This window comes from Canis lupus, chromosome 6, assembly GCF_048164855.1.
Source record: "Canis lupus baileyi chromosome 6, mCanLup2.hap1, whole genome shotgun sequence".
NCBI classification, from domain to species: Eukaryota; Metazoa; Chordata; class Mammalia; order Carnivora; family Canidae; genus Canis; species Canis lupus.
Genome location: NC_132843.1, coordinates 27522517 through 27548538, shown reverse-complemented (window position 1 = coordinate 27548538; position 26022 = coordinate 27522517). Strand labels below are relative to the sequence as shown.

At 46.6% G+C, this 26022-nt stretch overlaps 1 protein-coding gene across 14 annotated transcripts in view; it reads right to left on the bottom strand.

Annotated features, from left to right (window-relative positions):
• Positions 1-16195, bottom strand: part of FHOD3 (formin homology 2 domain containing 3) — a 463300-nt gene extending 447105 nt beyond the window's left edge. For 6 of the 14 annotated variants that reach the window (XM_072829311.1, XM_072829326.1, XM_072829318.1 and 3 more), the window contains exon 1: positions 15922-16194. In XM_072829311.1, coding sequence (XP_072685412.1) covers positions 15922-16086 — 165 coding nt within the window. In that variant the 5' untranslated portion in view covers positions 16087-16194. Of the gene's footprint in view, positions 1-15921 lie in introns of all 14 variants that reach the window. The other 8 variants (XM_072829309.1, XM_072829316.1, XM_072829312.1 and 5 more) reach the window with 3 other exon arrangements.
• Positions 16196-26022: the final 9827 nt, after the last annotated feature.

Here is a 26022-nt window from a genome sequence, read left to right as displayed (position 1 = left end):
AGGGTCACAGCTTAGCCCTCGTTGGCTAACACCTGCACACACTGGGAATAGCAGTGCCCCAGGGCCACGGACGGTGGGAGCCCCGTCCTCCAGGCCCAGGCCAGGCCCGGGGTGTGGTGGTCTCCGACAGGCCTCCTCCTCCCACACATTCTTCATCAGGGGCTTTTTAAGGACGGCCTGTCCATCCCTCTCCTTTCTTCTCTCCCCTTTTCTTTATAATCATTCCTCTTCCCATATTTTCATTTTTCTCTCCTCTTTCCTTCGTTTTTCCTTATGTTTCCATTACACAGAATGGAAGTAGCTTCAGAAATGGATCTGGGCTCCCTGACAACAGCTGGGTGTCAGCCCAGCCCTGCAGCTCACCACTGTGGGTCCCCCACGTGGCGGACCGTTCTCACTTGCCTGGAGTCACCCGGACTTGACCCCCCACCCCAGGTCCTATCCACTTCTCACCTTTCCATTCACCTACTCAACCCTTCCCACTCTTGCCAGGAGGCTTTCTGGAATGTGAGCCCACGTAGATTTTTTCCCACTTCCGACTTCTCCATAGCCCTGGCTGCCTATGTCACACATAGACATGAGTCATATGCTGCCTTGTCAATGGTTACTTCACTCTTTGTTATGTCTATGACTGATTGCCCCAACCAATCATAACCATAAAGGAGATGATTTTCATGGCCTGGGATCAGTGGCCTTGAGAAGAAAGTTTCGCATTTAACCAAGCTCTGTCCCACAGCTCACATAGAGATAATCACGAATGGGTTACGTATAATGTCTATGAACTCAGCTAAAATTTTCTCCTGATCGTGTATGCTCCACAAATTTCTCTGGGTGCCAACTTACGTTCCCCATGCTTATCTCCGACAGACTAAGGTTGGATCCTCACTGGACAGAGAGTTGGGATCCAGAGAACAGAAGACATGAGCCAAAGTTCTAGCCCTGCCATCCTTCAAGGGGCTGTTACTGAGCATCAGTTGTGAAGCCAACCTGATTTTAGTTTTTCTCATCTTGGAGCCCAAATGTCCCATTTCACCCCCTTTCAGGGTTGTGTGAGGATCAGCCAGGCAAACCTATGTCCCAGTGCCTTGTAAACTGCACAGACATGCCGTGGTTCTATTACTGGCATATTCGGTGATGAATCACTATCCACAAAAATGCACCCAGTTCTGGGAACAAAAAACCACTTATATCCTTGACTATTGTTCTGGACAGGGAGGCCAAAGCTCTTCTTTCCTGCCCCCAGATACACAATGCCATTGAACTTGAATGGAAGACCCCTAGGAAGACTAAATAACCTCACCCACATCCAAGCACTGGCCACTCAGACACCAGCCACTCCTGGATATTGCCAGGTCCTGCAGAAGCCAGGGGGTTGGTGATTTCTGGAAGCTGTGATAAGAAGCCAGCCTAAGCACTCCTGAAGCCTTAAATTATGATCTGATATGGCCAAGAGGTAATATATCCCTGTCAGTTGAGTGTCATCACCTGAAATAAAACCTATCCAAAAGCTCCAAGGTTGGCAAAGGGCTGATTCTTCCTGTGTGGAAAGAAGGGCAGCTGGTCTGCAGGCAGACCCACCTTCCTCTTGGGATTTCCCATAATCACACTGGCAGTGGCCTCCCCAGCTTCAGGGACCCTGCCTCTCACATAAGCTCACAGCTCTCCTTGCCCTCCCTATGGCTCAGCATGGGCACGAACAGTAAGTGAGGCTGCGTGGAAGGCCAGGAACCAGGCAAACAGGGACATCTGACCCCGAGGCGAAACTTCTCCACCTTGGACAACAGGCCTCAAATCTGGTCCTCTGGAGGAGACTTTACTACCTATGTGGCAGAGCTCCAGGGCTCATGCACATCCTTCAAACCCAATAGGAGATGACCCTGACAGGACGGTGGGCCGTCTTTTGGCAACCCCAGGCTTCCTATCTGAGATCCTAGCACAGGCTCAGTGTGGAAAAGGCCAGAAAACAAGGTTTTGATGCACTGAAGAACTGGTTCTACCTCACTCAGCTGCAGTTTGAGGGAGAAACTGTCACATGCAAATCATGTTCCTAGACCAGGGATCTGATGAAGATCTTGAAAGTTAAGAATCTACTCTATGGTTACAATCATGATATAAACAGATACTATACTTTTCCACTTAATATTCTTGCAAATATTCAAAAACTATTTATTAGGGCTGATTATGTATCAGACACTGTCCTAGGAACTCTGAACTGGAAGGTAAGTTAAAATGCACTTCCTGCTCCAGAAGGGTTACCCCTGGTGGGCAGATAGGAACACAGAATGAAATAAGACCCAGAGTGTCATGAGTGAGGGGGCGCAGGGAGCACAGCCCGAGTGGGTCTGGGGGTGGGCTGGGAAAGCCCACAGAGGGGACCCTGAAAAGCAGTCTCAGCCCAGGCTGGAGGACTGAAGAGGCAATCCAAGTAGAGGCAAGAACCTGAGCAACCATCCAGGGCAGCCTATGAGGAGAACTTCCAGCATCTTAGCACAGGGCTTGGGAGAGGCAAGGAGGGAAGGACAGTTGGGGACCATGTGGGAGCGGCAGACAAGAGGTCAGGTCACAGAGAAATCTGAGTGACCCCATGAAGAGCTGAGACTTCACCCAGTAAATACTGGGGAGCCACCAGAGTGCAGAAGGAGGAGGCAGGGAAAGGGAGGTGAGGGGATGGATGAGAGAGCTGTTTGCAGAGCCAGAAGTCCAAATGAGAGCCAGGAACACTCAGGAATGGAGAGGAGGGGACTGGATGTGTGCAGAGGAGTCAAGTCTGACTCACAGTTCTCAGGGCGTATGTAATGAATAAGATGCAGAAGATGGATGTGAGCAGCAGGTCTGGGAGAAGGAAGCTATTCGTTCTGTTCCTGACATTTTTTTAAAAGATTTTATGTATGTATGTATGTATGTATGTATGTATTTATTTATTTATTTATTTAGGATAGACATAGAGAGACAGAGGCAGAGAACAGGAGGAGGGAGAAGCAGGCTCCATGCTGGGAGCCCGACGTGGGACTCGATCCCGGGACTCCACGATCTCGCCCTGGGCCAAGGGCAGGCGTTAAACCGCTGAGCCACCCAGGGATCCCATGTTCTTGACATTTCTTATCTACATTTCCATATGTACAATTTGACAATTTGTGTGGGTTGCTATGGACTGAATGTGTCTCCCCAAAATGCATTATTTTGAAGCCCTAAATCCCAGTGTGATAGTATTAGGAGGTAGAGCCTTTGAGAGGTAATTAGGTTTAGACGAGGGTGGGGCCCCATGATGGAATTAGTACCCTTATAAGAAGAGGAAGTTAAAGGTACAAACCAAGAACCACGAAAGAAGGAAGGAAGGGAAGGAAGGAAGGAAAGAAGGGAGGGTGGAAAGAAAGATGAAAGAAAGAAAGAAAGAAAAGAAAGAAAGAAAGAAAGAAAGAAAGAAAGAAAGAAAGAAAGAAAGAAAGAAAGAAAGAAAGAAAGAAAGAAAGAAAGAAAGAAAGAAAGAAAGAAAGAAAGAAAGAAAGAAAGAAAGAAAGAAAGAAAGAAAGAAAGAAAGAAAGAAAGAAAGAAAGAAAGAAAGAAAGAAAGAAAGAAAGAAAGAAAGAAAGAGAAAGAGAAAGAAAGAAAGAAAGAAAGAAAGAAAGAAAGAAAGAAAGAAAGAAAGAAAGAAAGAAAGAAAGAAAGAAAGAAAGAAAGAAAGAAAGAAAGAAAGAAGAAAGAAAGAAAGAAAGAAAGAAAGAAAGAAAGAAAGAAAGAAAGAAAGAAAAGAAAAGAAAGAAAGAAAAGACCAGAGCCCTCTCTGTCATGTGCAAACACAGCAAGAAGGTGGCCATCTATCTGCAAGCCAGAAAGGAGGCCTTTACCAAAAACTAAATCTGCTGGCAACTTGATCTTAGATTTCCAGCCTCCAGAACTGTTGAGAAAATATATATCTGCTCTGTAAATCCCACAGTCTATAGTATTTTGTTATAGCCTGCACCAGGATAGGATAGGAGCTATTTTAATAGCTACCCAATATTCTATCCATAACAAAACATAATATATTTAATATCTTCCATATCATGGGACATGGGGTTTCTTTAGCTTTTCATTATTAACATAATCCTCGAATATCTTTATACATATAGCACTTTTACATTTTTATTTATATCTTCAAATAATTTTTGTTAAGTGTGGTCACTGGATCAAGAATAATCATTTTTATGATTTGTATGTGTTGCCAAGTCTCTAGAAAGAGGTAGAGTCATTGACTACAGCACCTGCAGCATATTTAGTGCCTCAAGTTTTCTCAAAGCAGTAGCAACTACTGAGATGGATCCCTGTCTTACGTACACAATACTATTCCTTGTATGCGTACAATGTAACGGTTGTAAGTTTGGCATTGACTTTTAAAGTATAGTCATGAATTTGTCCCTCAAAATAGGGAGAGGCAATGGGATACATACACGTAATTTACTAAGTATTTAACAGTCTTCTCTTAACACAGAGACCACGTTTCCTAATTTTATTTTTATTTTTTAAATATTTTATCCATTCATGAGAGACACAGAGAGAGAGGCAGAGACATAGGCAGAGGGACAAGTAGGCTCCCTGCGGGGAGCCCGATGCAGGACTCGATCCCACGACCCCAAGAATCGCGACCTGAGCCAAAGGCAGACGCTCAACCACTGAGTCACCCAGGTGCCCCTAAGAGCCCACCTTTCCAATCATCGCCTTAAAATGGAGGAAACTGCAACCATCCAAGATAAATTCTTTACCCTTCTTAGTGATGAAACCCCTAGGAATTCATCTTAAGGAAATAATCAGACATAAGCACAAAGATTTTCCTTCTGCAAGCACGTATATTACAGCATTATCTGTATTTTTATATTGGCAACTACCTAAACACCCAATGGCTCATTCATTCCTGCATTTGTTTAATGACTACTTATTAAGCACCAAGCACAGGACAAATAAATATGGAAGGGATAGAGCCCTTTCCTTCACAGAGCAAGGGAGCGATGCTTACATGGCCCATCGTACATGCACAGACTGGATCAGCATGCTGTCACTAAAGATGATATGCTCCAAGAGTATTTAATGGCTTGGGAACGTAACCACAAGATTATATTTTAAGATACATAGATATATTAAAATACTGGTAAGACACAAAGTGTTAAGAATGATTGGTTCCCTTTGGGGAGTGACAAGAGTGGTTTATATTTCTTCAGTGTGCTTTTCTGTAGTTTCCAAATTTATACACATGCTCATTCTGGGATGGAAACAGATGCTCTGTTAGTTTTCCATGGGTAGATTCCTTGCCTCTTGGCCTTTCTCTCCTTGGATCTAGCTTTGCTACTGGTATCCTCTCCCGGGCAATGTCACTCGGAATTCCACACACACAGTTTAAGTTCACAGCCAAGTGGAAGGGCAAGTGTGAAGATGATTTAGGGTACCAACCATACACAGACCAATGTAGATAATATTGACTTAACTAAGAAAAATAGACCATATTACTCAGTGTTAACATGAGAAAAAGGCAGCTTTTTTGCTACTGCTGCCACAGGGAAAAGTGACAGGTTTGATACTTCCAGCAACCCCTTCTAGGTACAACTATCTGCAGGTCAGAGCTCACTCCACTTACCAAACCCTGCAGTCATGACCCTTCTGGCTTATCCATCCTATTTCTACCTTCTTAGGCACAGTCAACCAAAAAACTGTCTAGACCTGACTCCATCCCATCTGTGAAGCTTTGAAAACCCACTTCTGCAAGTGAAAATCAGGGGCAAGTAAAGAATAAATTCTACCTGGCAGCCCCGGTGGCCCAGCGGTTTAGCACCGCCTTCAGCCCAGGGTATAACCCTGGGGACCCGGGATCAAGTCCCACGTCGGGCTCCCTGTACGGAGCCTGCTTCTCCCTCTGCCTGTGTCTCTGTATCTCTTTCTCTCTGTCTGTCATGAATAAATAAACTAATTAATTTAAAAAAAAGAATAAATTCTACCAAGAGAGCTCAAAAACGGGAAAGGCTGCACATGAAGGGAGAGGCAACTACTCACCCTCATACTAGAACATGCTGGCCGGAGGCTTTACAGAAGGGATTTCGCATGGGAAGAGTTTGAATGAGACCACTCTTCCTTCTCTCCAGCCCTGAATGCTATGGTAATTTGCCCATTCAACAACCATTTACTAGACATGTACTTTGTGCCAGGCACCGATCTAGGCTCTAGGGTAAACCATAAAACCATAAACCAACCAACTCTGCCTTCATGGAGCAGTGGACCAGCCACTCAAGGGCTTTGGAGTTGACCCTGAAGGACACGGCGCACAGGGAGGTTTGGAGCAGAAGAGGGACGTTTCCTGACTTTTTCTTTTTTCTCTCTCTCCCTTTTTAAAAAAGATTTTATTTATTTGAAAGAGAGAGAGCATGAGCGGGGGGAGGGGCAAGCAGACTCCCCACTGAGCACAGAGCCCAAGGCAGGGCTGATCCCAGGACCCTGAGATCATGACCTGAGAGGAAGGCAGATGCTTAACCGCTTGAGCCACCCAGGCGTCCCTCTCTCTTTCCTCTTCAATGAGTCACACAGGCCTGTTTTGGAGGTATTCCTTCACATTAAAGGCTAGAAAGGGACCCTCTTTCACCATTCCTTCCCCTACTGGCCATGATCCAAGGCAAGGAGAGAACCTCCACCCTAGCAGACACCAAGGCTTGCTGTGAGCCACAGTTAGCGAGGCAGGGGGGTGTTAGCACAAGAACACACCGCTAGACAACGTGGCAGGCAGCCCAGGAAGGCCCCTCGGAGGCTGTGGACACGCGTGGGCCAGGGCAGTGCCACTGAAGACTGCTCCAAGCCCTCACATTCCCCGTGACTCGCATTGTCACAGGGACATCGTCCACCTCTGTGTTCAGGAGGCTGCTTTCCCAGGGAGACCAGCACCCCGGCCCTCGAGCTGCTCGCAGCCTGCGGGGTGAAATCAGAGAACCGGACAGACGTCCCTCACAGTTGTTCCCAAGGGCTGAAAGCTAGGTTTTCAGGGTGTAGCACACTTAACAATATTAAATTTCACTTACTTACATTACAATGGGAGAGGGGAAGGAAGCATTGTTTCAGCCGGTTGTCTCAACCCCACCACAGCCACACACGCGTGTCCATGACTTGTGAGGGACTTACCTTTGACTCTGGATGAATAATTATTGTGAGGGGAGGGCTGGGGAAGGTGAGCTCAAATCACAGAGAAAACAAAACCAGTACTAAAGTGGTATAAAATGTAAGTGGTATGAACTCCCTTAAGTCACAACTCTGGCCAGTATTAAGAGGCAAAGGGACCGGCTGCGGTACCACGGGTGACTTCACCGTAGCCAGAAGGACTCTGCTCCTCGGTCTCCCCTCCCAGGACCCACTCCCTGTCTTACACCTGCTCTAAACCCGTTGGTGTCTGGCCACTCAACTCGTCTGCCACGAGCCCCAAGCTGCTCTTGGGATCTGATCAGAATATCAGGCAAAAGATGCATCAGTTCTATCTTCTTTTCTGAGAACTTCAAAATAATCTTCGGTGTGTCCTGTGTGCTTTGGTGAAGACCCTGGCATCTCATTCGCGGCCATAGTACCAGGGTGAAGAAGCAGAGTAGCCCCAATCAATAACAACAAAGACTTCTTCTGGGTCCTCTTTCCAGTAATGTGGAAATGCTTGATGAGTTGGTCAACAAATCCATTTTTCTGCATCCCTTTTGCCAAATCTAGGAGCATTGTTCTATGCAGAATTGCAAGTTGTTTACCATTTTCCCTTTTTCCAATGTGTTAACAATTTTGAGACTTTTCTCCCTGATATTGAGTTCTTTTTTTTTTTATTTTTTAGGATTTTATTTTTTTTAATGTTTTTAAGTATTTTTTTTTATTTTTATTTATTTATGATAGTCACAGAGAGAGAGAGAGAGGGGCAGAGACATAGGCAAAGGGAGAAGCAGGCTCCATGCACCGGGAGCCTGACGTGGGATTCGATCCCGAGTCTCCAGGATCGCGCCCTGGGCCAAAGGCAGGCGCTAAACCGCTGTGCCACCCAGGGATCTCTATTTTTTAGGATTTTATTTATTTATTCATGAGAGACACAGAGAGAGAGGCAGAGACACAGGCAGAGGGAGAAGCAGGTTCCCTGTGAAGATCCTGATGTGGGACTTGATCCCAGGACCTCAGGATCACAACCTGAGCCAAAGGCAGATGCTCAACCACTGAGCCACCCTAAGTGCCCCTCCTAATATTAAGTTCTAAACATTTCCCCTTAGAATTCAAAATTTTCATTTCTGGTTACAAATCCTAAATGGTGAAGAGGAAGTATGTTCCCAAGTTGTAAATAGATACAAGGTAATTCCATTCGTTACTATGTGGCTGTAAAAATAGATCAATTTCTGGATATATAATTCTGCTCACGCATGGTAATGTTTTTTAATGATCCATCTTCCCCTCCCCCACCAAAACTAATCCATAAATGGCTTAATCTTTCCATAGAAATCTAAAGCTGCCTGTAAGAGTGCCAACATATACAATCAACTTACATTTTCATATACAGGACATCACTGCCAGGCACTGCATTCTGGATGCTCTCTTGAGGCATACTCCAGGTGGAGGTGGAGCTGGCTCACTGGGAATCAGGTAAGACCCTGGGTGTGGCCATGAGAGCAAGTCATAGGCTCCAACAGCCACTGGGAAACTGATACCTTTACATGGTATCATTAATTATAGCCTTAGCAACATCTCAGCTTAGTGATAAAAATTTAGGGGCATTTACCGAAGCTACACATATAATATCTCTACCTTAACACTTCCTTTACCAAACTCAGACTTTGTGTAGCTGATGACTGCTGTCTTCATCATATGAACTAAGCCTAGAAAGACATCCTGAACATAAAAAAAACAGATGTCCTACGCTTGTTTTTCAAAGATCCTAAGAAGAACACAACCATGAGGGTGAGAAGAAAAATAAAAGCGGAAGCACAACAACAAATTTGCTGACAACTGGCCATCTCAGCCATAGCAAACACACTGAGCACACCAGTGCACTTTAAAAAAGGACTCGGATCCCAAAGGGAATGTTGGAACTCGTAATATAATTTTTCCTCTTTTATTTAAAAAGTTCCAAAAACAAAAAGTTCAACATATGCAAAAGTATAGAAAACAGTACAATGACCCCCTCATTCACCCATAATCCAGCTTTAGCTCATGGTCTATCTTGTTCCTCTGTACACTCACCCACCTACTTTCCACTTATCCAGGATTATTTTGAAACAAATTCCAGACATCCTATAATTTCATCTGTAAATAGTTCTGCATGTATCTCTGAAGAAGACAAACTTGCCTTTAAATATAACCATAATATTATTATCACACTTTAATAATTTTTAATGTCAAATAAATTTATTTTTCTTAATTTAAATTTAATAATTTTTTAAAGATTTTATTTATTTATTCATGAGAGACACAGAGAGAGAGAGAGAGGCAGAGACACAGACAGAGGGAGAAGCAGGTTCCATGCAGGGAGCCCGATTTGGGACTCGATCCCAGATCTCCAGGATCACACACTGGGCCAAAGGCAGTGCTAAACCGCTGAGCCACCCGGGCTGCCCCAATTTAATAAATTTTAATATCCAATAGTCATTATTCAAGTTTCCCCAATGATTTCAAATAGTTATTTACCGTGTGTTTCTTCGAATCAGTATCCAGTTAGAGCCACACATTGCAAATGGCTGTTGATGTATCTCTTAAATCTCTTTTAATCTAAGGTTCCCTACCATCTTTTTTTGTTTTTCTTCTTCGCAATTTAATTTTTGGAGAAACTATAATCGCCCACAATCTGGATTTTTGCTGATTGCACCCCTGTGGTGAGGTTTTAGCATTCATTGTAACTTAATTTTCCCCCCATTCTTTCTTAACTTGGTTCAGAAACAAGATCCAGAAACACTTCCCAATGAAATTGCTAAAAAGGCAAAAAAAGAAAGAAAGAAAGAAAGAAAGAAAGAAAGAAAGAAAGAAAGAAAGAAGAAAGAAAGAAAGAAAGAAAAGAAAGAAGAAAGAAAGAAAGAAAGAAAGAAAAGAAAAGAAAAAGAAAGAAAAGAAAAGAAAAAAGAAAAGAAAAGAAAAAGAAAGAAAGAAAGAAAGAAAAGAAAGAAGAAAGAAAGAAAGAAAGAAAGAAAGAAAGAAAGAAAAGAAAGAAAGAAAGAAAGAAAGAAAAGAAAGAAAGAAAGAAAGAAAGAAAAGAAAAGAAAAGAAAAGAAAAGAAAAGAAAAGAAAAGAAAAGAAAAGAAAAGAAAAGAAAAGAAAGAAAAATAAAGAAAGGAAGGAAACAAAAAGCCGTCCGCTGGCCTCTGCACAGGAGCAGCCCCGAGCTTCGGGAGTGTCCCAGCTTGCTTCAGCGGGGACTTGGCCGGGCCGCCGCGGCGGAGGGGCATCACCTGGGGCATCACCTGGAGGCCCGTGTGCCGGGTGCCGGGAGGGGCGGCTGGCAGAGGAGGACAAGTTCGCAGGGGTTCAAAGTTTCCTCTTCACCGAGAAATAAACCCCGGAGGAGAAAGAAGGCTGGGGGAGGGGTGCTCGCGTCCCCGGCGTGTTAATCAGTTTTAAATCTGCCACCATTAAGACCTAACATTTCAGAGTCCGGAGGGGGGAGGGCGGGGGCCGTCCTGTTGTTTTCCAGAGGGACGCAGGTTGGACTCCGAGGACAAAAGGCACCGCCTCGCCGGGCTTCAAGGCTGGCAGGACTTAGCAGAGCACAACCGGGTAAGTCACAGGCTGTGACAGGCAGCCGCGTGTGAAGGCGACGCAGTCCGCCCCCTCCCCCACCTGCGCTTCCCGGGCCCCTGGAGCATGTGCTCTGCTGGCTTTCTAATAATGGGACACAGTTGGCTACAGGCTTTGGAGTAAAAAAAGACTTGACCTTAAATCTCGGCTCCTTCACTTAAAAGCAGGGTGGCCTCAGATAACCTGCTTTGCGGCCCTGTGCCTCAGTTTCCCCCGCCTGTTACCTGGGGAGACTGCTGTCCACCTGCTAGGGTCGATATGAGGATGAATGAAGTTATGCGTGGAGGCCTACCGCCTAGCGCCCGGCACACTCCCGTCCTGTGGTCCCCCTTGCCCCCAAGGACTCCTGCCGTCCCTTCCAACGCAGATCCTTGCGGGGAGCCATGATAGCACCTGCGGGACGTCTGGCTGGGTTACCGATGCTGTCTGTGGCCATGCATGAAGCAAAGCCAACTGACCCATAAAGAGTTCAATCCCATGATCCTGATCTCAATAGCCCGGCTCCAACCAACTGAGCTAATTACGGTAGAGTCAGATGCGACTCAGCTTGCACAGAGATGCTCTTAGCAGTTCATACAACATTCTTAAACGGTTTTGTCCTAAGATGCTCTGTGACACAACACACTTGCCAACTTTACCAGTGATCTCATCTTTTAAAAATCTTAATGTAATGCAGCAAACAGATGTGTCCCTTAAGAGGATTAAGGTGGAAATTCATTACAGCAATAATACCAGTGGATTTGTGTTCTATAACTAACACCGATCAATCAACTTAGTGCACACTCCATCTTAGCACTCCTGAGCTTCAAGGAAAACACGGAAGAACTGAACAGCCACGTCTTCTCCCTCAAGGAATTGATCTGCAACAGAGGAGACAGTGAGAGCCCCACATGCTGAGAGCCTGATCTAAATGACCTCTAATCCGTGCTGCTTAGACTGTAGTGTACACAGGAATCACCAAAGCATGCTGGAAAAACACACATTCTGATTCAGCAGGTGTGGGAAGGCTGACAGTCCTTTCTAATGGAAGTCTAGGAAATGCCCAGCCCACACTTGAAGGACCAAGGCTCTGATCCTCACTGCAATCTGTTGTTTTGCAGGTACAATAGCTGAGGCAGTCTGGCGACCACAAAGACAAAAGTGATGAGAAAAAGATGAACACAGTAAGTCAAGAGATGGAACTCTGGCAAATGGACAAGCTGCCTGGAAGGAAGACATCCAAGACACAAAAGTGGAGTCATTAAGAGCTCAGACGTGGTGTCAAATGCCAACTCTGGAATTTTGCACTCACGTGACCAGGTGAATTTCACCTGCCCTGGGTCTCTTAGGCTATGAAATGCAACAGTACCAGGACCTGATCCGTGGGCGTGGTGAGATGGTGCATACTGAGGATGGGCCTTGTCTCAGGCAAGTGCCTTGAACATGGTCACTGTTATCGTTCCACTCTGTCTAGTCCACGGAAGGCACCAAGATATCTCCTGAACTAAACTACCGCCTCTTTAAATTTTTATTTTATTTATTTATTCATGAGAGACACAAAGAGATAGAGGCAGAGACATAAGCAGAGGGAGAAGCAGGGTCCCCGCAGGAGCCCGATGTGGGACTTGATGCCAGGACCCCGGGATCACGCCCTGGGCCAAAGGCAGACGCTCAACCGCTGAGCCACCCAGGCGTCCCTAAATTACTGTCTTCGTTGCCATTTTAACAGGTAAGCTAGTCATCACTTTTTCTTGGTAAAAATATTCTACAATCCCACTTTTGTCTGTCAAAAGGCAACAAGAGTCCTTAGCCTTTTGTACCAATCAATCCGAACACATTTAAATCCCCAAAGGCCTCCGACTTACTAATTCTACTGTATTGTTTTTTCTAAATTAGAAGTCCTATAATTATAATTCTTTAAAACACTAAATCAGAAAGAAACACCTATTCATGCAACATTTGAAAACAAAAGGCCTTACCTAGGCCAGATAGAACGGATAACCACCAAAATGAATATCTCCCCAGTGAGAATACAGCATCTGTTTTGACCTTTTTGTTATCAAAACTCATCATTAATTATCTTCCCTGGAACTACTAGCAGTTTGAGAAGAAAATAAACAAACAAAGATAAAGCATAATAAGCAAAATATACCATTTTTGTCCAAGACTATACTAGTTAAATGAACAACTAACTTCTAAAGGAGTCAGCAGACATGATCTAAAATGAATATATCATTAAGTTAAGAAAAGATGCACAGACCCCAGTTTTGGCTGGTAAGGGCCTGAGAGATTATCCAACTCACAGGTTCCCAGCACAGGAGAAACCTAGCAGCGGGGCTGCGCAATGAGAACCCTCCGTAGGGCCTTCTACATGCCGGTTGCGCAGGTGTGTTCACTTGGTGACCATGCCTCCAGCTGCTCACTTATGCCTTGCACACTTTTCTGTACATGCGATCTACTTCGAGCAACAAAAGTTTACTCTCCCAGGGAGTCGCATGTGCAGGATGGCTGGGTACGCCCAGGGTGTCTGCAAGTTCCACAGTCACGCCTCTCCATCCTGTCCATCACACAGATTGCCCTCCCCCAAGGAGCTCCCCATCTGGCCAAGGCCAGGCTCAAAGGGACCCGTAAGAAGCTGTTCCCTGTGGTGTGGGAAGCCTGACTCACGGCAGGGACCTGGAGTGACAGCTGGCCCACTCCCTCACCATCAGCTAATTCACAGTGGGGTGGTAACTATTTGTTCTCACCTCTCAAGGAACCCTACCAGACTAGGAATTCTGCCTCAAGGCTCTTACTCATGCTCTTAACATCCAACTGCCCCAGGTCAAAAAGTACCTGGCACACAAAGGTAATTTGGTAAGCGCCCCCAGGTTAATAGAAGAGAACCCCCAGGAGGTGCTGCTTCTGCCCACAGCCGCACAGCTGGTCCAGGGAGCAGAGCAGCACTGGGGACTCAAGACACACAGGCCTGGCTTGAATCTCAGCTCTCTACTCCTAGCAGAGAAACTAGGTTACTTTGTCGTTTTCTGTCTCAGTTTCCTCATCTGCACAATAGGGATGGTACATACACAGAGGTAGGTAGTATTCCATGAGACCGTGCACTCACATCCCTCATGGTGTGATACAGAGTGTATGCCTATATGCCAAGTGATCAAAACTCGTTAGGTCTTTCTATCACAGGAGGATCATCCAATTTTAAGATTACCTGCAGGAAACTACCAAGCATTTTAAAACATGAATGTGCACATAGGCACACAAATGCACTGAATTCTGCTTTACAGAACCCTAATAGAATCCACCAGTCACTCAGCTCTAGATGTGAAAAACAATGCCAAATATCTGAATATACTGCAGGGGTCTTTGGGCAAAAGACGCTGAGACTCAGTCTGGCTGGCTACCAAGACAAGGAGTCAAGGGGTTCTATGGGATACCTTCTGGTTCTGTTTATTCTATAGGGGACCCCTCGGAAAGTTCTGTGAAGCCAATGCAACTTCAGTGCTGTGGCTTCTGGGGGTGGGAGGGGGTGGTGGTACAGGAAGCCAACACTAGAGCATCAGGATTTCCTCCTACCAGACCAGGAACACTGGATGAAGACTATGGGGCTATTCCAGGGAAACATAAAAACATACTCTAGTTTCCAGCTTGAAAGGTCAACCTATATATATATATGGTTTGAAATCCAAGAAAACCACTTCAAGGTCATAGGGCCACAGTTATGAGCCTTCTGTGGTTTCAGCAAAAGATTACTGTAATCAGAGATCATAATGAATAAAATATCATGATGCCAAAGAAGCCCTTCAAAAACTTTTAACTCAATCTACTGATTAAGAAGACCCAAATAATTTACAAAAGTGACTCCGATAAGCTGAATTCACAATACATCATTCTATCCCTCCATCTCCCAATCCAACCTGCTTTTATGGCCAGAGAGACTCCCCCAAACAGTGACTGTTAGCCATTCTGCACCAACTGCTCCCATTCCTCATTCCTGAAAACAGGTTACTACTAATTAAGTAGGGAGGGAAAGCACTGATACACTACTAATAGAGGGAGAACAAGAGCGCTGCCAAAGTTCACCAGCTTCCACATACAACCTCCCTCTCTTCCAAGACAGGTGAACATCCCACAGAAATCTAAAGAATTTTCAAAAATCAATTTTGGTCTTTTTGGTATCAAGGGTTATCTCTTCCAAATATTTATCAACGTTGATCTTCAAAGAATAAATCATCTCCAAGCTTTGATATGAACCCTAAGCAAAAAAAAAGAAAAAAGAAAGAAAGAAAAAGAAAAAGAAGAAAAAGAAAGAAAAGAAAATGTGCTGGGAAGTTAATTCTTCAAGGTGCAATCTGTTTAAGTAGGAGGAAGGGCTCTCCTGGATAACTAAATGGTCAGCTTTCAACGGCCGGCTCCTTGCAACACACACTTTGCAAGATGCCTGTCCTCCTGCAAAGGGTTAAGAAAGAAGAAGAAGAAAAGAAGAAAAAAAGCCTCTATCGGGTGGACTGAGAAGCCATTCTTCCCGGGGGACCCTCCTTGCGGGCTGCGAGGCTCGGGCTTTGTGCGCGCGCCGCCCCTCCGCGCCCGCGCCCCTCCTCCCGCAGCGCCGGCCCCTCCGGGGTTCCCGGGGCCACCTGCTCCTCCCGCGGAGAAGGGACTGCTCGGAGCGCTGCCTCCGTGCGCCGCGGCGTCCCCGGCGCTGCCCGCGGGGGAGGCGGAGGAGGTGCCCCGGGAGGCGCGCTTTGTCGCGAGGGTCGCGCGGCCGCCCGCAGCGGCGCCGGAGGCCTGGGGGGCTTGGACCGGAGTCCTCGGGCGCCGGGTCCTTCCCGCGCCCGGCTCAGCGCGGGCCCAGGTGCCAGGGCCGAGCACCCGCAGGGCCGTCCGGGCCGCAGCCCGCCCACCCCCCGAGCTAACGGCGCGGCGCCCGGGAACCTTCTCCATCCCGCCGGCCGGCGCGGCACCTGCTCGGCCCCGCCCGCCCCGGCTCTGGGCCGCCCTCCTCTCACACCCGGGGGGTCCCGCGCCGGCCGGCGGGTGCCCCGGGCCCCTCTGCCCAACGGGGAGGCGGGAGGCGGGAGGCGGGGAGGTCTGCCCTTGGGCGCCCGCCCCCGGGGGCCGCGCCTGCCCCAGCCCGCCCGCGGCGCGCCCCGCAGCCCCGGCTGCGTGCGGGGAGCCCGGCCCGGCCGTGGACCGTACCTTGTGCGGCGCCCGCAGCAGCCGGTGGACCCCGGCCAGCTGGGTGCCCAGAGCGAGGTCCTCGCGGAACGTGAACAGCGGAGGCCGGCTGGGCTCGGGGAAGTTGGTGCTGTTGAAGGGGTCGGTGTCGTCCAAGAACTGCACCCGGCAAGCCAGCGTGGCCATGATGCATCCCTGCCCTGGGGGCGCGGGCGCCGGGATCGGCGGGGCCGCGGGCCGGGACGCCGGGTCACGCCGCGAGCAGGGGAGGCCGCGGCCGCCGCTCGCTGGCTCGCTGGCTCGCGGGCTCGCAGGCTCCGGCGCGCCCCGCTGCAGCCCGGGCTCCGGCCGCGGGGGGCGGGGCGGGGGCGGGGCCGACCGGCCCCGTGTCCCCTCCTTCCCCGGCTCCTCCCCTCCTCCGTCCCCCAGCGCCAGTCCCCGCGGCCCGGACCCGCGGGACCCGCCGCCTGGAGAGGGAGAGGGCGGGCGGCTCGCGCGGCCTCCGCAGCCAGTCCTCGGGGGCGGGGCGGGGCGGGGCGGGGCGGGGATCCCCGGGCGGCTGAGTCCCGCAGCGAGGGCGCCGCGTGGGCCGCGGGCTGCACGTGCGCGCCTGGCCGGGGGCGCACCCGCCGAGCGGCACCCCTGCGAGCTCCGGCCATCCCGGCTTCCCCATCTGGGAGAGGGCTTAACCCCTTGCACCTGAAGGCCGCGGCGCCGGGCCCCAGCTGCGCACCTGCAGGCGAGGGAGCCGGCCCCGGCAGCAAGCGGGGTGCTGGCAGCCACCGGAGCCCCGGCAAGTTACCGGGAGGTTTCCCTAGGGGAGAAGGAAGCTTGGAAGGAGGAGGGCGAGCCGGGCAACCCAGGCAGCTCCTCGCAGACAACCCCAGGGGGCGCTAGGGCAGATGTCCGGGGACTGCAAGGCCCTGCGCCAGGACCCCCAGCGCCGGGCGCCACACCGGGGCCACCTGGTGGGTGCTAGCTGGCCCTCGGTGTCCCCTCAGCCTACTGACCACTTAGGGCCCCGAAAAGCCCCAGCTGGACCCTGTGGGGCCGCGGACCGCTTCCAAAGAGGTCGCTGAATTGCGGAGGGGCGGCGAAGAGCGAGACCCAGCCGCCAGCGAAGGACGCGGGAGGGAGGGATGCCGCCTGCCGGCCTCCGCCTCGCGGGCACCCGGACTCCTCCCCGCCTCCGCCGCTCTCCTCGCTGCCCGAGGGCGACCCCCTCCGTTTCCGATAAGAATTCAGCGCCTTCGCGGTTCCGCATACCTCGCACAGGTGCCTGGGCTGATTAACACCCAGTCGCTCTGAACATCTGCGTCTGTCTACAAGGCGGCTCTCTAACATCTCTCTCCCTTTCTTCTGGTTTCAGGGAGTAAGAAACCCTTGTCCCATGCTTAGCCCCTTCACTGGCACCTTTATTGTTTTTTTAAAGGTTTTATTTTTAAGTAATCTCTACGTGGGAATGGAACCCACAGCCCCGAGATCAAGCGTCGCATGCTCCGTGGAATGAGCCAGCCAGGCGTGCCCCTCACCAGGCGGGCCCTTCTCCAGCACGTTTACCCTTCCCCCTCCACCGACTCCCCCTGTCACACACCCGACACTTATGCCTGGTCTTAAAGTAATGATGATCCATGAACAACACTTCTGCTCATTCCAGAAGAACTCCTAACTCTCCCGACATTTGCTCCTTAACTTTTTGAATGAGCAGGCCCTACGCCAACTTCACCAGACGCTCATGGCCAGAATACGAAACCCCCAAAACTCAACTCCATTGCCGGGGGGGCTCCTACCCTTCCACTTTCATCTCCACCCCCCTCCCCACTGAGAGAGCCCTCCTGTCTTTCTGGCCACCTCATTTCTCATCATTGTCCCAGCATGAATTCCAGCCTATCATCTTGGGGCCTTCTGGCCACACCACTCCCTGGGCCTCACCTATCTGTCAGGTTCCAGGCTGGCTCGCCCCTGCCCAATCTGCCAGGGCCTGCTGATGGCAGGACCACTCTCAGGGACCCATTTACCCACCCAACCCCCATCGATAGATTATTCAGTCCAGAAACTCATGTTTCCAGGACGAAGTCCTCCCCTCCCAGCACCACCTCCTCTCCATCTGTTACCTGTATCCTCCATCTCCCACATTTCAGGAGATGACCAAAACCTCATCTTCTCTCTCGCTCAGGGCCCTCCCTCCATCCTGACCCTGAATCCTTCCCTTCCCAATTGCCCTGGGACCAGGCTCTGTTACTGAAGCAGCCCTTCCTTCCTCCCCGGGCTCCTTCCCCTGAGAATCAGGGTTGGGTTCCTGGCACACAACCAGCGCAGTCGCACAGAGCCCTGCACTTCGAAGTGCCCCATGCCGGCTTCACACTCTCCTGTTGCTGTCTTATGAGTCTTAGTAATTTAGCAAGAGGCCCCAAATCTTCATTGCACACTGGGCTCTACAAGTTAGGGAGCTGGTCCCGATGGGAAAAGAAACTCTCAAGTAGTTTCCATCCTAAAAGCTACACTTTTACGAAGCCTGCCACTCGCTGGTTTATCCCTTCATTTCCTGACCAGCCTCTGGAAGGGAGAACTATATTCACTTCTGGGCATCCTCACCACCTTTGTTCCACTGCCCGAGACACCTGATGGGCAAACCGCCCCCCTGCTGCTCTGAGATCATAAGTGCCATCCTAATTGCCTCATCAGGGGACACCTCAACCCTGATGCCCACTTTCTTGGCAGCATCTGTCACCATGGACCACTCCTTTCCCGAACTCTCTTCCCTCAGCTGCCATAGTTCTATGGACTGTGGGCTCTCCTCCTTCCTCCTCCTTGGCAGCTACTTCCTGAGGCCCTCTGGACTCTGTTCTCCTCTTGAAAATGGTTATCACAGCTACAGTTACTGATAATTTATCACTATGTTCCCACAAAACTAAAAGCTGCTCTAACGCAGCAACCATACTGTATCCAACCATATTACTCCCCCCTCCCCCTGGCAGAGTGCCTGGCCCAGAAAGGGCACACGATAGATGTCTAATGAATGAGTGAGCACGAGAGTCGTCTTTGACTCCTAGGTCTTGCAGTTGGTCACTATGACCTGTCACTGAATCAGTCTCTAAAATATTTCTCAATTCTTTCCTCCTGTCTAGCTCTCACTTCCTATGCTAGTCTTCTAGTGGGTCTCCCTTCCTCAGGTGCCAATCCCAAATTTGATCTTCCACTGGCTTCCCCAGAACCACTGGTCACTCTAAGATGTGCATTTAATGTGTCACATGTTAGGGTAAAATCCTTACATGCTAACTCCCTTAGCATGACTCATGAGAACCTCCAAGATCTCCCCCAGTCTACAAACCAGGTTCATCTCTGGTCATTCCCTGCTTCATACCCTGTTTCAGGGCACACTGAATTTATTACCCTTGCCCAAACAAGCTGGGATTTTTCAAGATGAGCTTCTCAACCTGGAATGCTCTACCCTCTCTAGCTGGCCAGCTGAACCCTCTTCCTTCACCATTCATTTACAAGGTCCATTCTTCTAGAAAGCTGTCTCCAGCTTCACCCCGAATGAGGACTGTCTCTCCTTCCTCTGTGGTCTCAGACTACTTTTGGCATGTTCCTATTGTGGCACTTTTCGTACATGCTTACCTATGCTCTACTAAACTATAAGATTTCCAGACCTGGAATTTGCCGTACTCAGTTTTAGTCTAAAACCTTCAAATAGTGACTGGCACTAAAGTAAAACCTTTGGAATTTTAATTACATAAGTTATTATTAATTCTTTTAAGGATTTTCCCCCAACCACTCCCTTGAAACTGCTTTTAGCAATAATTTTTTCTCCTGATTAATAGCCAATGTCTTTTCCTCAACTTATTTTTTGAAATCATTTTTTAGCAATATAATGCTTTCTTTTAATTTAAAAGGTCAAGAGTAATAAAAAGTTGTAACGAAAAAATCAGCTCCCTATTTTATAATCCCCATTTCCATCCCACCCTGCTTCTCAGAGGCACCCATTATAATGTAAGCACACTGGTATACGTTGAACTATGAATTTCAGATAATACTTTGGCTTTCTATCATGTTAAATGAGGATTTTAGCTTCATTACAGACAATTTCCCTTTCTCCATCTTCCCATTATAGTTCTATCATAATTTTAATTAAATTCCTATTCAGTGATTTTTTTTAAATGATGATTATGTCAATATCGATCACTTTGGTGCCAAGTAGTACACATGATTACATGACCTTTCTCGTACAACTTTTCGTTTTTCTGAAGTTAATATTTGCTTCAATATTTTTCTCTTGCTTATTTTTTTTCTTGAATAGCTGGTTAGGTCTTCTCATATCTTGTAACAGCTCTGAAAATGCCTCTTTCAATACTGTCAAATAATTTCTCAGTGCTGTATTTTCTCATAAGATATTCTTTTTTGGAGATATTCTTCTGGGTGTCCTCCATGCTCCTGCTCTCATTTGGAATGAGGTTCTCTGAGCCCTATCTTCCTGGAGATTTCCTTGGCTTCTCCCTCAGATAAAAGCCCCTGGTTCCATCACTTGTCTTATTGTTTCCTGACTTATATTCTCATTTTTGTCAATACATACCCTAGTGGTTTCCTGAAAAGATAAATTCTTAATAACTTTTATGTCTGAAGATATCGTCATTCTGTATCCTCACAGAATGTCTCGATGTGGTTGTTTTACTGGCAAGAATGGCCACAGTAATTCTTCCCATTCCTTTTATTCCCACCATTTGGCAATCTGACTTTTTCACTTCTTCCATAAAGAGGTGGGTACTATTTCCCCACTCCTTGAATGGGGATGCCTTTATGACTTGCTTGGACAAATAAAATATGTTTAGAAGTGACTTCGTGTGCCTCCTGAAACCAGGCATCAAGAAGCTTCACCACTTCTGCTTTCTCCCTCTTAGAATGTTGACCTGAGACTACCATGTGAAGAAGCCAGGTCTAGCCTCAGAAAAAATGGTAAGAAAACTACTACTAAAGACTGGGAATATCGTTAGCTGTGTTAGGTAGCACTGAAACAATTGGCAAAACGACTACTCAACGGCCTACAGTAATTTGGGAGATAGAACATGTGTCTAATAAACTATGAACTTAGCTAAAGAGAACTCTAAATAGTATGTTGAAAGTATCTTTTAGGTGCTTCTAACTGCATATAATAAGATATTCTGTTTGCAAGCAGAATTTAGAGGACGTATAGAGAGGGCCTAAGACTTGCTGGGTTGTAAAATAAAATATCTCTCATCTCCAGTCTGCCCAGCTAGTAACTGACTTTGGTAAAGATCAATTTTAAAATGTCTTATCTTTTAATAAGACCCTTTGTTAAGATCTCAGAGAGATTTAAGGCAGTGCCTTGTAGATACTCTCATTTAAGCAAAAGGGCTTCTAAGATTCCTAAGGGTGTTATTCCATAGCAGCCTGACAGACAGGAAAAAGAATTATGGATCTAGTGTTTGGAACATGGAGTTAAGCCTAATAAGATTCATAGAAAATCCACAGAGCGTTTAACATAGGTGTGTTGATGAAATCACAGCAAATTTGGTCTAAAAAGGCACTCATTCAAAATAAAAAGAAATCTAAAAAAAAATTTAAAAAAATAAAAAAAATAAAAAAAATAAAAAAACAAAATAAAAAGAAATCTCTGGAACTCCAACCTGCAGTGGGTAAGAAGCAGGCTAAGAAAGCTGTTCAGCTGTAAACATGAAGCCATTGTTTTTTTATTTGTTTGCTGGGGTTTTGTTTTGTTGTGTTATGCTTTGTTTAGGAAAGGATCTATCAGAAGGTGGAGCTAAGAGCCAGAGAACAGTGAATTTGTGAACCATCATGGGGAGCAGAACCGGGCTCTGATCCCCAAGAGCAAGAGAAACAGGCAGCATGCACCTGTCTGGAGTTCAAAACTGCCATGGATCAGTGACTGCTGTGTGTCTCACAGTCCCTTTATTTTTGAATGACAGTGTCTATCCTGTCCCAGTCTCACCATTATAGATTAGGTGTCTAAGGGACAGAAAACTTGTCTGTTCAGGTCACAGGTCTCTGGATCAGAGAAGTGGTATCTGAGTAGTTACCTATGCCTCACCTGCCGATTCAAATAGCAATTCCCTCACCACCTTTCCAGCCTCCACTCCTGCCCAGTTCCAAACCCAATATCACACATTTGGGGGTTTCATTATGGTAGCACTTCATTCCTTGGTACCAATTTCTCTTTTATTTAGTCTCTGATTCATAACAAACCAGCTCAAAAGTAGTAGTGTAAAACAATATTTTATTTGTTCTTAGTTCTGTGGGTTAGCAATTTGGGCTGGGCTCAGCCGGGGTCACTCACACAGTTGCAGTCAGCTGGAAGCTTTACTGGGGCTGGTTGGACTAATAATAGCCTCTGTCTGAATCTAGTAATATGTGTGGGCTGTCAGTCTAGAGGACATCAGATGGTTCATCTCTCCTCCATGTGGCTTCTCACCCAGTAAGGTAGACCTGGCTTCTGCCCACGGGTGGTGTTAGCATGGCATTCTAAGAATTCAAAAGCAAAAGCTATAGGGTCTCTTGAGCCTTAAGAGCTTGTGCTATGTCCCTAAAGAACGCCTAGATATCAGAAACTGTTGTGGTCCACTCTGCAACAATCTAACACACATGATCTATAATTCTAGGTTGAAAATGACTTTCACTCAGAATTTTGAGGCATTGCTGCATTGTTGACTTTGAGAAAATTATCAGTTTATGTAACCTTTTCTTTTCTCTATATCTGGAAGACTTGGAACCTTCTCACTTATACACTGAAGTTTCATAATGAGTCACCTTGATATGAGTTCTTCTCCATTCATTTTATTGACACTTCCTTGGTATTTTCCACCTAGAAATCTGGTTCTTTGTTTTGTGGGAATGTTCTTGTTTCATGTCTTTGATCACTTTCTCTCCATAGTTTTCTCTGTTTGCTCTTTCTAGAACTCCTATTATTTGGATGTTGGACCACTAAATGGATCCTCTAATTTTCTTAACTTTCCCACTTGTTAATCTCTTTATTTTGTTCCACATTTTGAGGGATTTCCCTAACTATATGTTCCTTCTCTTTTACTGAATTTTTAATTACGGTGTTCATGTTTTTAATTTTCAGGAAATCTTTCTTGTTCTCTAATTTTCCTTTTTTTAAAGATTTTATTTATTTATTAATGAGAGACACAGAGAGAGAGGCAGAGACACGGGCAGAGGGAGAAGCAGGATCCATGCAGGGAACTTGAACTCGATCCCGTGACTCTGGGATCATGCCCTGACCTGAAGGCAGACACTCAACTGCTGAGCCAGCCAGGTGTCCCTCTAATTTTCCTTTTTAAAAGTATCATATTCTTGTTTGCAGGATTTCCCTGATACTATTTATTACATCTTCTTTAAAGTTTTATTTCATTGCATTGTTTATATGTTCTTTGAGGTGGGGTTTTTTTCCCCTTCTTACTTTCAGTCTTTTTATTTTGTAACAGAGGTCATTCTCAAATTCTTGTGATCCTCATCTGCTTGTTCATATTAAAAACTGCCAGAATGTGAACTGGTGCAGCCACTCTGGAAAACTGTGTGGAGGTTCCTCAAAGAGTTAAAAATAGATCTGCCCTATGACCCAGCAATTGCACTGCTTGGGATTTACCCCAAAGATACAGATGCAGTGAAACGCCGGGACACCTGCACCCCAATGTTTATAGCAGCAATGTCCACAATAGCCAAACTGTGGAAGGAGCTTCGGTGTCCATCGAAAGATGAATGGATAAAGAAGATGTGGTCTATGTATACAATGGAATATTACTCAGCCATTAGAAACAACAAATACCCACCATTTGCTTCGACGTGGATGGAACTGGAGGGTATTATGCTGAGTGAAATAAGTCAATAGGAGAAGGACAATCATTATATGGCCTCATTCATATGGGGAATATAAAAAATAGTGAAAGGGAATAAGGGGGAATGGATAAAAAATGAGTGGGAAATATCAGAAAGGGAGACAGAACATGAGAGACTCCTAACTCTGGGAAACAAACAAGGGGTGGTGGAAAGGGAGGTGGGCGGGGGGTGGGGGTGACTGGGTGACAGGCACTGAAGGGGCACTTGATAGGATGAGCACTGGGTGTTATGCTCTATGTTGGCAAATTGAACTCCAATTAAAAAAAAAAAGAAAAGTAAACATTAAAAAAATCAATAAATAAAAATTAAAAAATAAAACAAATAAAAACTGCCTGGAAGCTCTAGAGTATAGAAAAGACACTTTGCTTGGTGGGCTCCACTGTAGACCAAGCTGGTAGGCAAATGGCTTTTCCCTTGAGTATCTTTGGGTATTCTCTGGGGTATTTTACTTTATCCAGAAAAGTTCTTACCAGTACTTCCCTTGGCCCAGAGCAAGAGAAGCCCCTGCCTTAGGCTCTGTGCTTTAGAGGGCCTCCCTCTGCCCACCCCTCCCTAAAGGGCAAGTTCATGCCCACCTGGCTCTTCTCTCTCTAGATTGTTCTCCAGCCACCTGAGATCACAGAATTCCCTGCCCAAATGACACTGAATATATTTCTAAGGCCTGTGTGTGCTTTTTCCCTAGAGGCACCCCAAGGCCTGAGAAGAGGTTAAATAAAGGGTAGATGTTTGTTGTGGAGCATAGGCAAGGTTTAGCTGTATGGGATCAGGCGTCCACACATCTGGGGTTCGTGGTGCAGGACTGAGAAGAAAAAGGGTATAGGCTCTGGCTGGCAACCAGCCAGCTCTCTTCATGTCATCCTAGTCCTGTGCAGAGTGCCAAGGAGTCAGAATACTAAATTCATGTCTAAGTCCTTCTAAGTTGTTATAAAGGTATTTTTGTCAAAGTTGGTAGAACATATCTTACTTAACGTTTTGTTTGATTTATGAATTTGCAATATTTAGACATATGGCATATGGGCACCCATATGAACTTCGCCCAAGGGCCCTACATATGTTGAAAATGGACCTGCATCTTTCTGCCTCCTCACCTCACTTTCTGGGGTGCGTGGGGGAAGGGGTGGGGTTACTTGCTCACTCTGCAGAGTTTCCCTTATTCTCCCCACTTCCCATTGCTGGACACACTGCTACTTTCTCTAAACCCTGAAGCTACTCTGGCTGATATTCTTCAGACTATGCCTGCTGCCTCCTTGGAATGAACAAGTTGCCATAAACACAAGAGGCTACACCAAGGAAAACAACGGAGTATAGTTTTCATGTGATACACCTGGGAGCCCAAGACTAGGGAACCTGAAATGGCTGGGCCAGCATGCTATTGAAATACTACAGTTATAAATTAGTACATTTCTGGGCGCCTGGGGGGCTCAGTCGGTTAAGCATCTGCCTTCTGCTCAGGTCATGATCCTGGGGTCCTGGGATCCAGCTCCCAGACTCCCTGCTCAGCGGGGAATCTGCTTCTCCCTTTGCCTCCACTCCCCACCCCACCACCACCTTATGCTTGCTCTCTTGCTCGCACTCTCTCTCTCTCAAATAAGTAAATAAAACCTTTTTTAAAAAATAAAAATAAATTGGTACATTTCTATTGGAAAACGTTATGACTATACCTAGCAATATCTTCATAGTTATTGTCTTGGAATCCCACTCAGGTTTTTAGAGAATTAATTTAGCAGAAGCAAAAATAAATAAGTAAATACAGAAATAGCCATGTTTAAAAGCAGAGTATATTGCTGTCTTACTTATAAAATTAAAAACTGGAAACATCCTTCAATAGGGGCATATTTTAATTACTTATAATACATAACTGCAACTAGGCATCCACTTAACATTGTGAAAACCATTTTGAGGTATGCCAAATGTTTAGAGTACGAAAAGTGTGCACTGACTTCAGCCACTGGAAAGCAATTGTGCTTCAGGGGTAGAGGGTCGAATTTCCAATCCTTCTCCATAAGCTGACTTCATCTTTTCTGCTTAAAAAGTTTTAACTAGCTCCCTAGTTAGCCTTAAAAAAAAAAAAAAAAAAAAAAAAAACACAACAACAACAACAAACAAAAACCTGTATTTTACCAGACTGTGGATAAACGTGAGGTAATATTTCCTTGTCCCTCAGTAGGAGATGACAGAGTAACACTTTTTGATAACTACACATGAGTCTTAGTCCATTCTGGCTGCTATAACAAAATATTACAGGCTGGG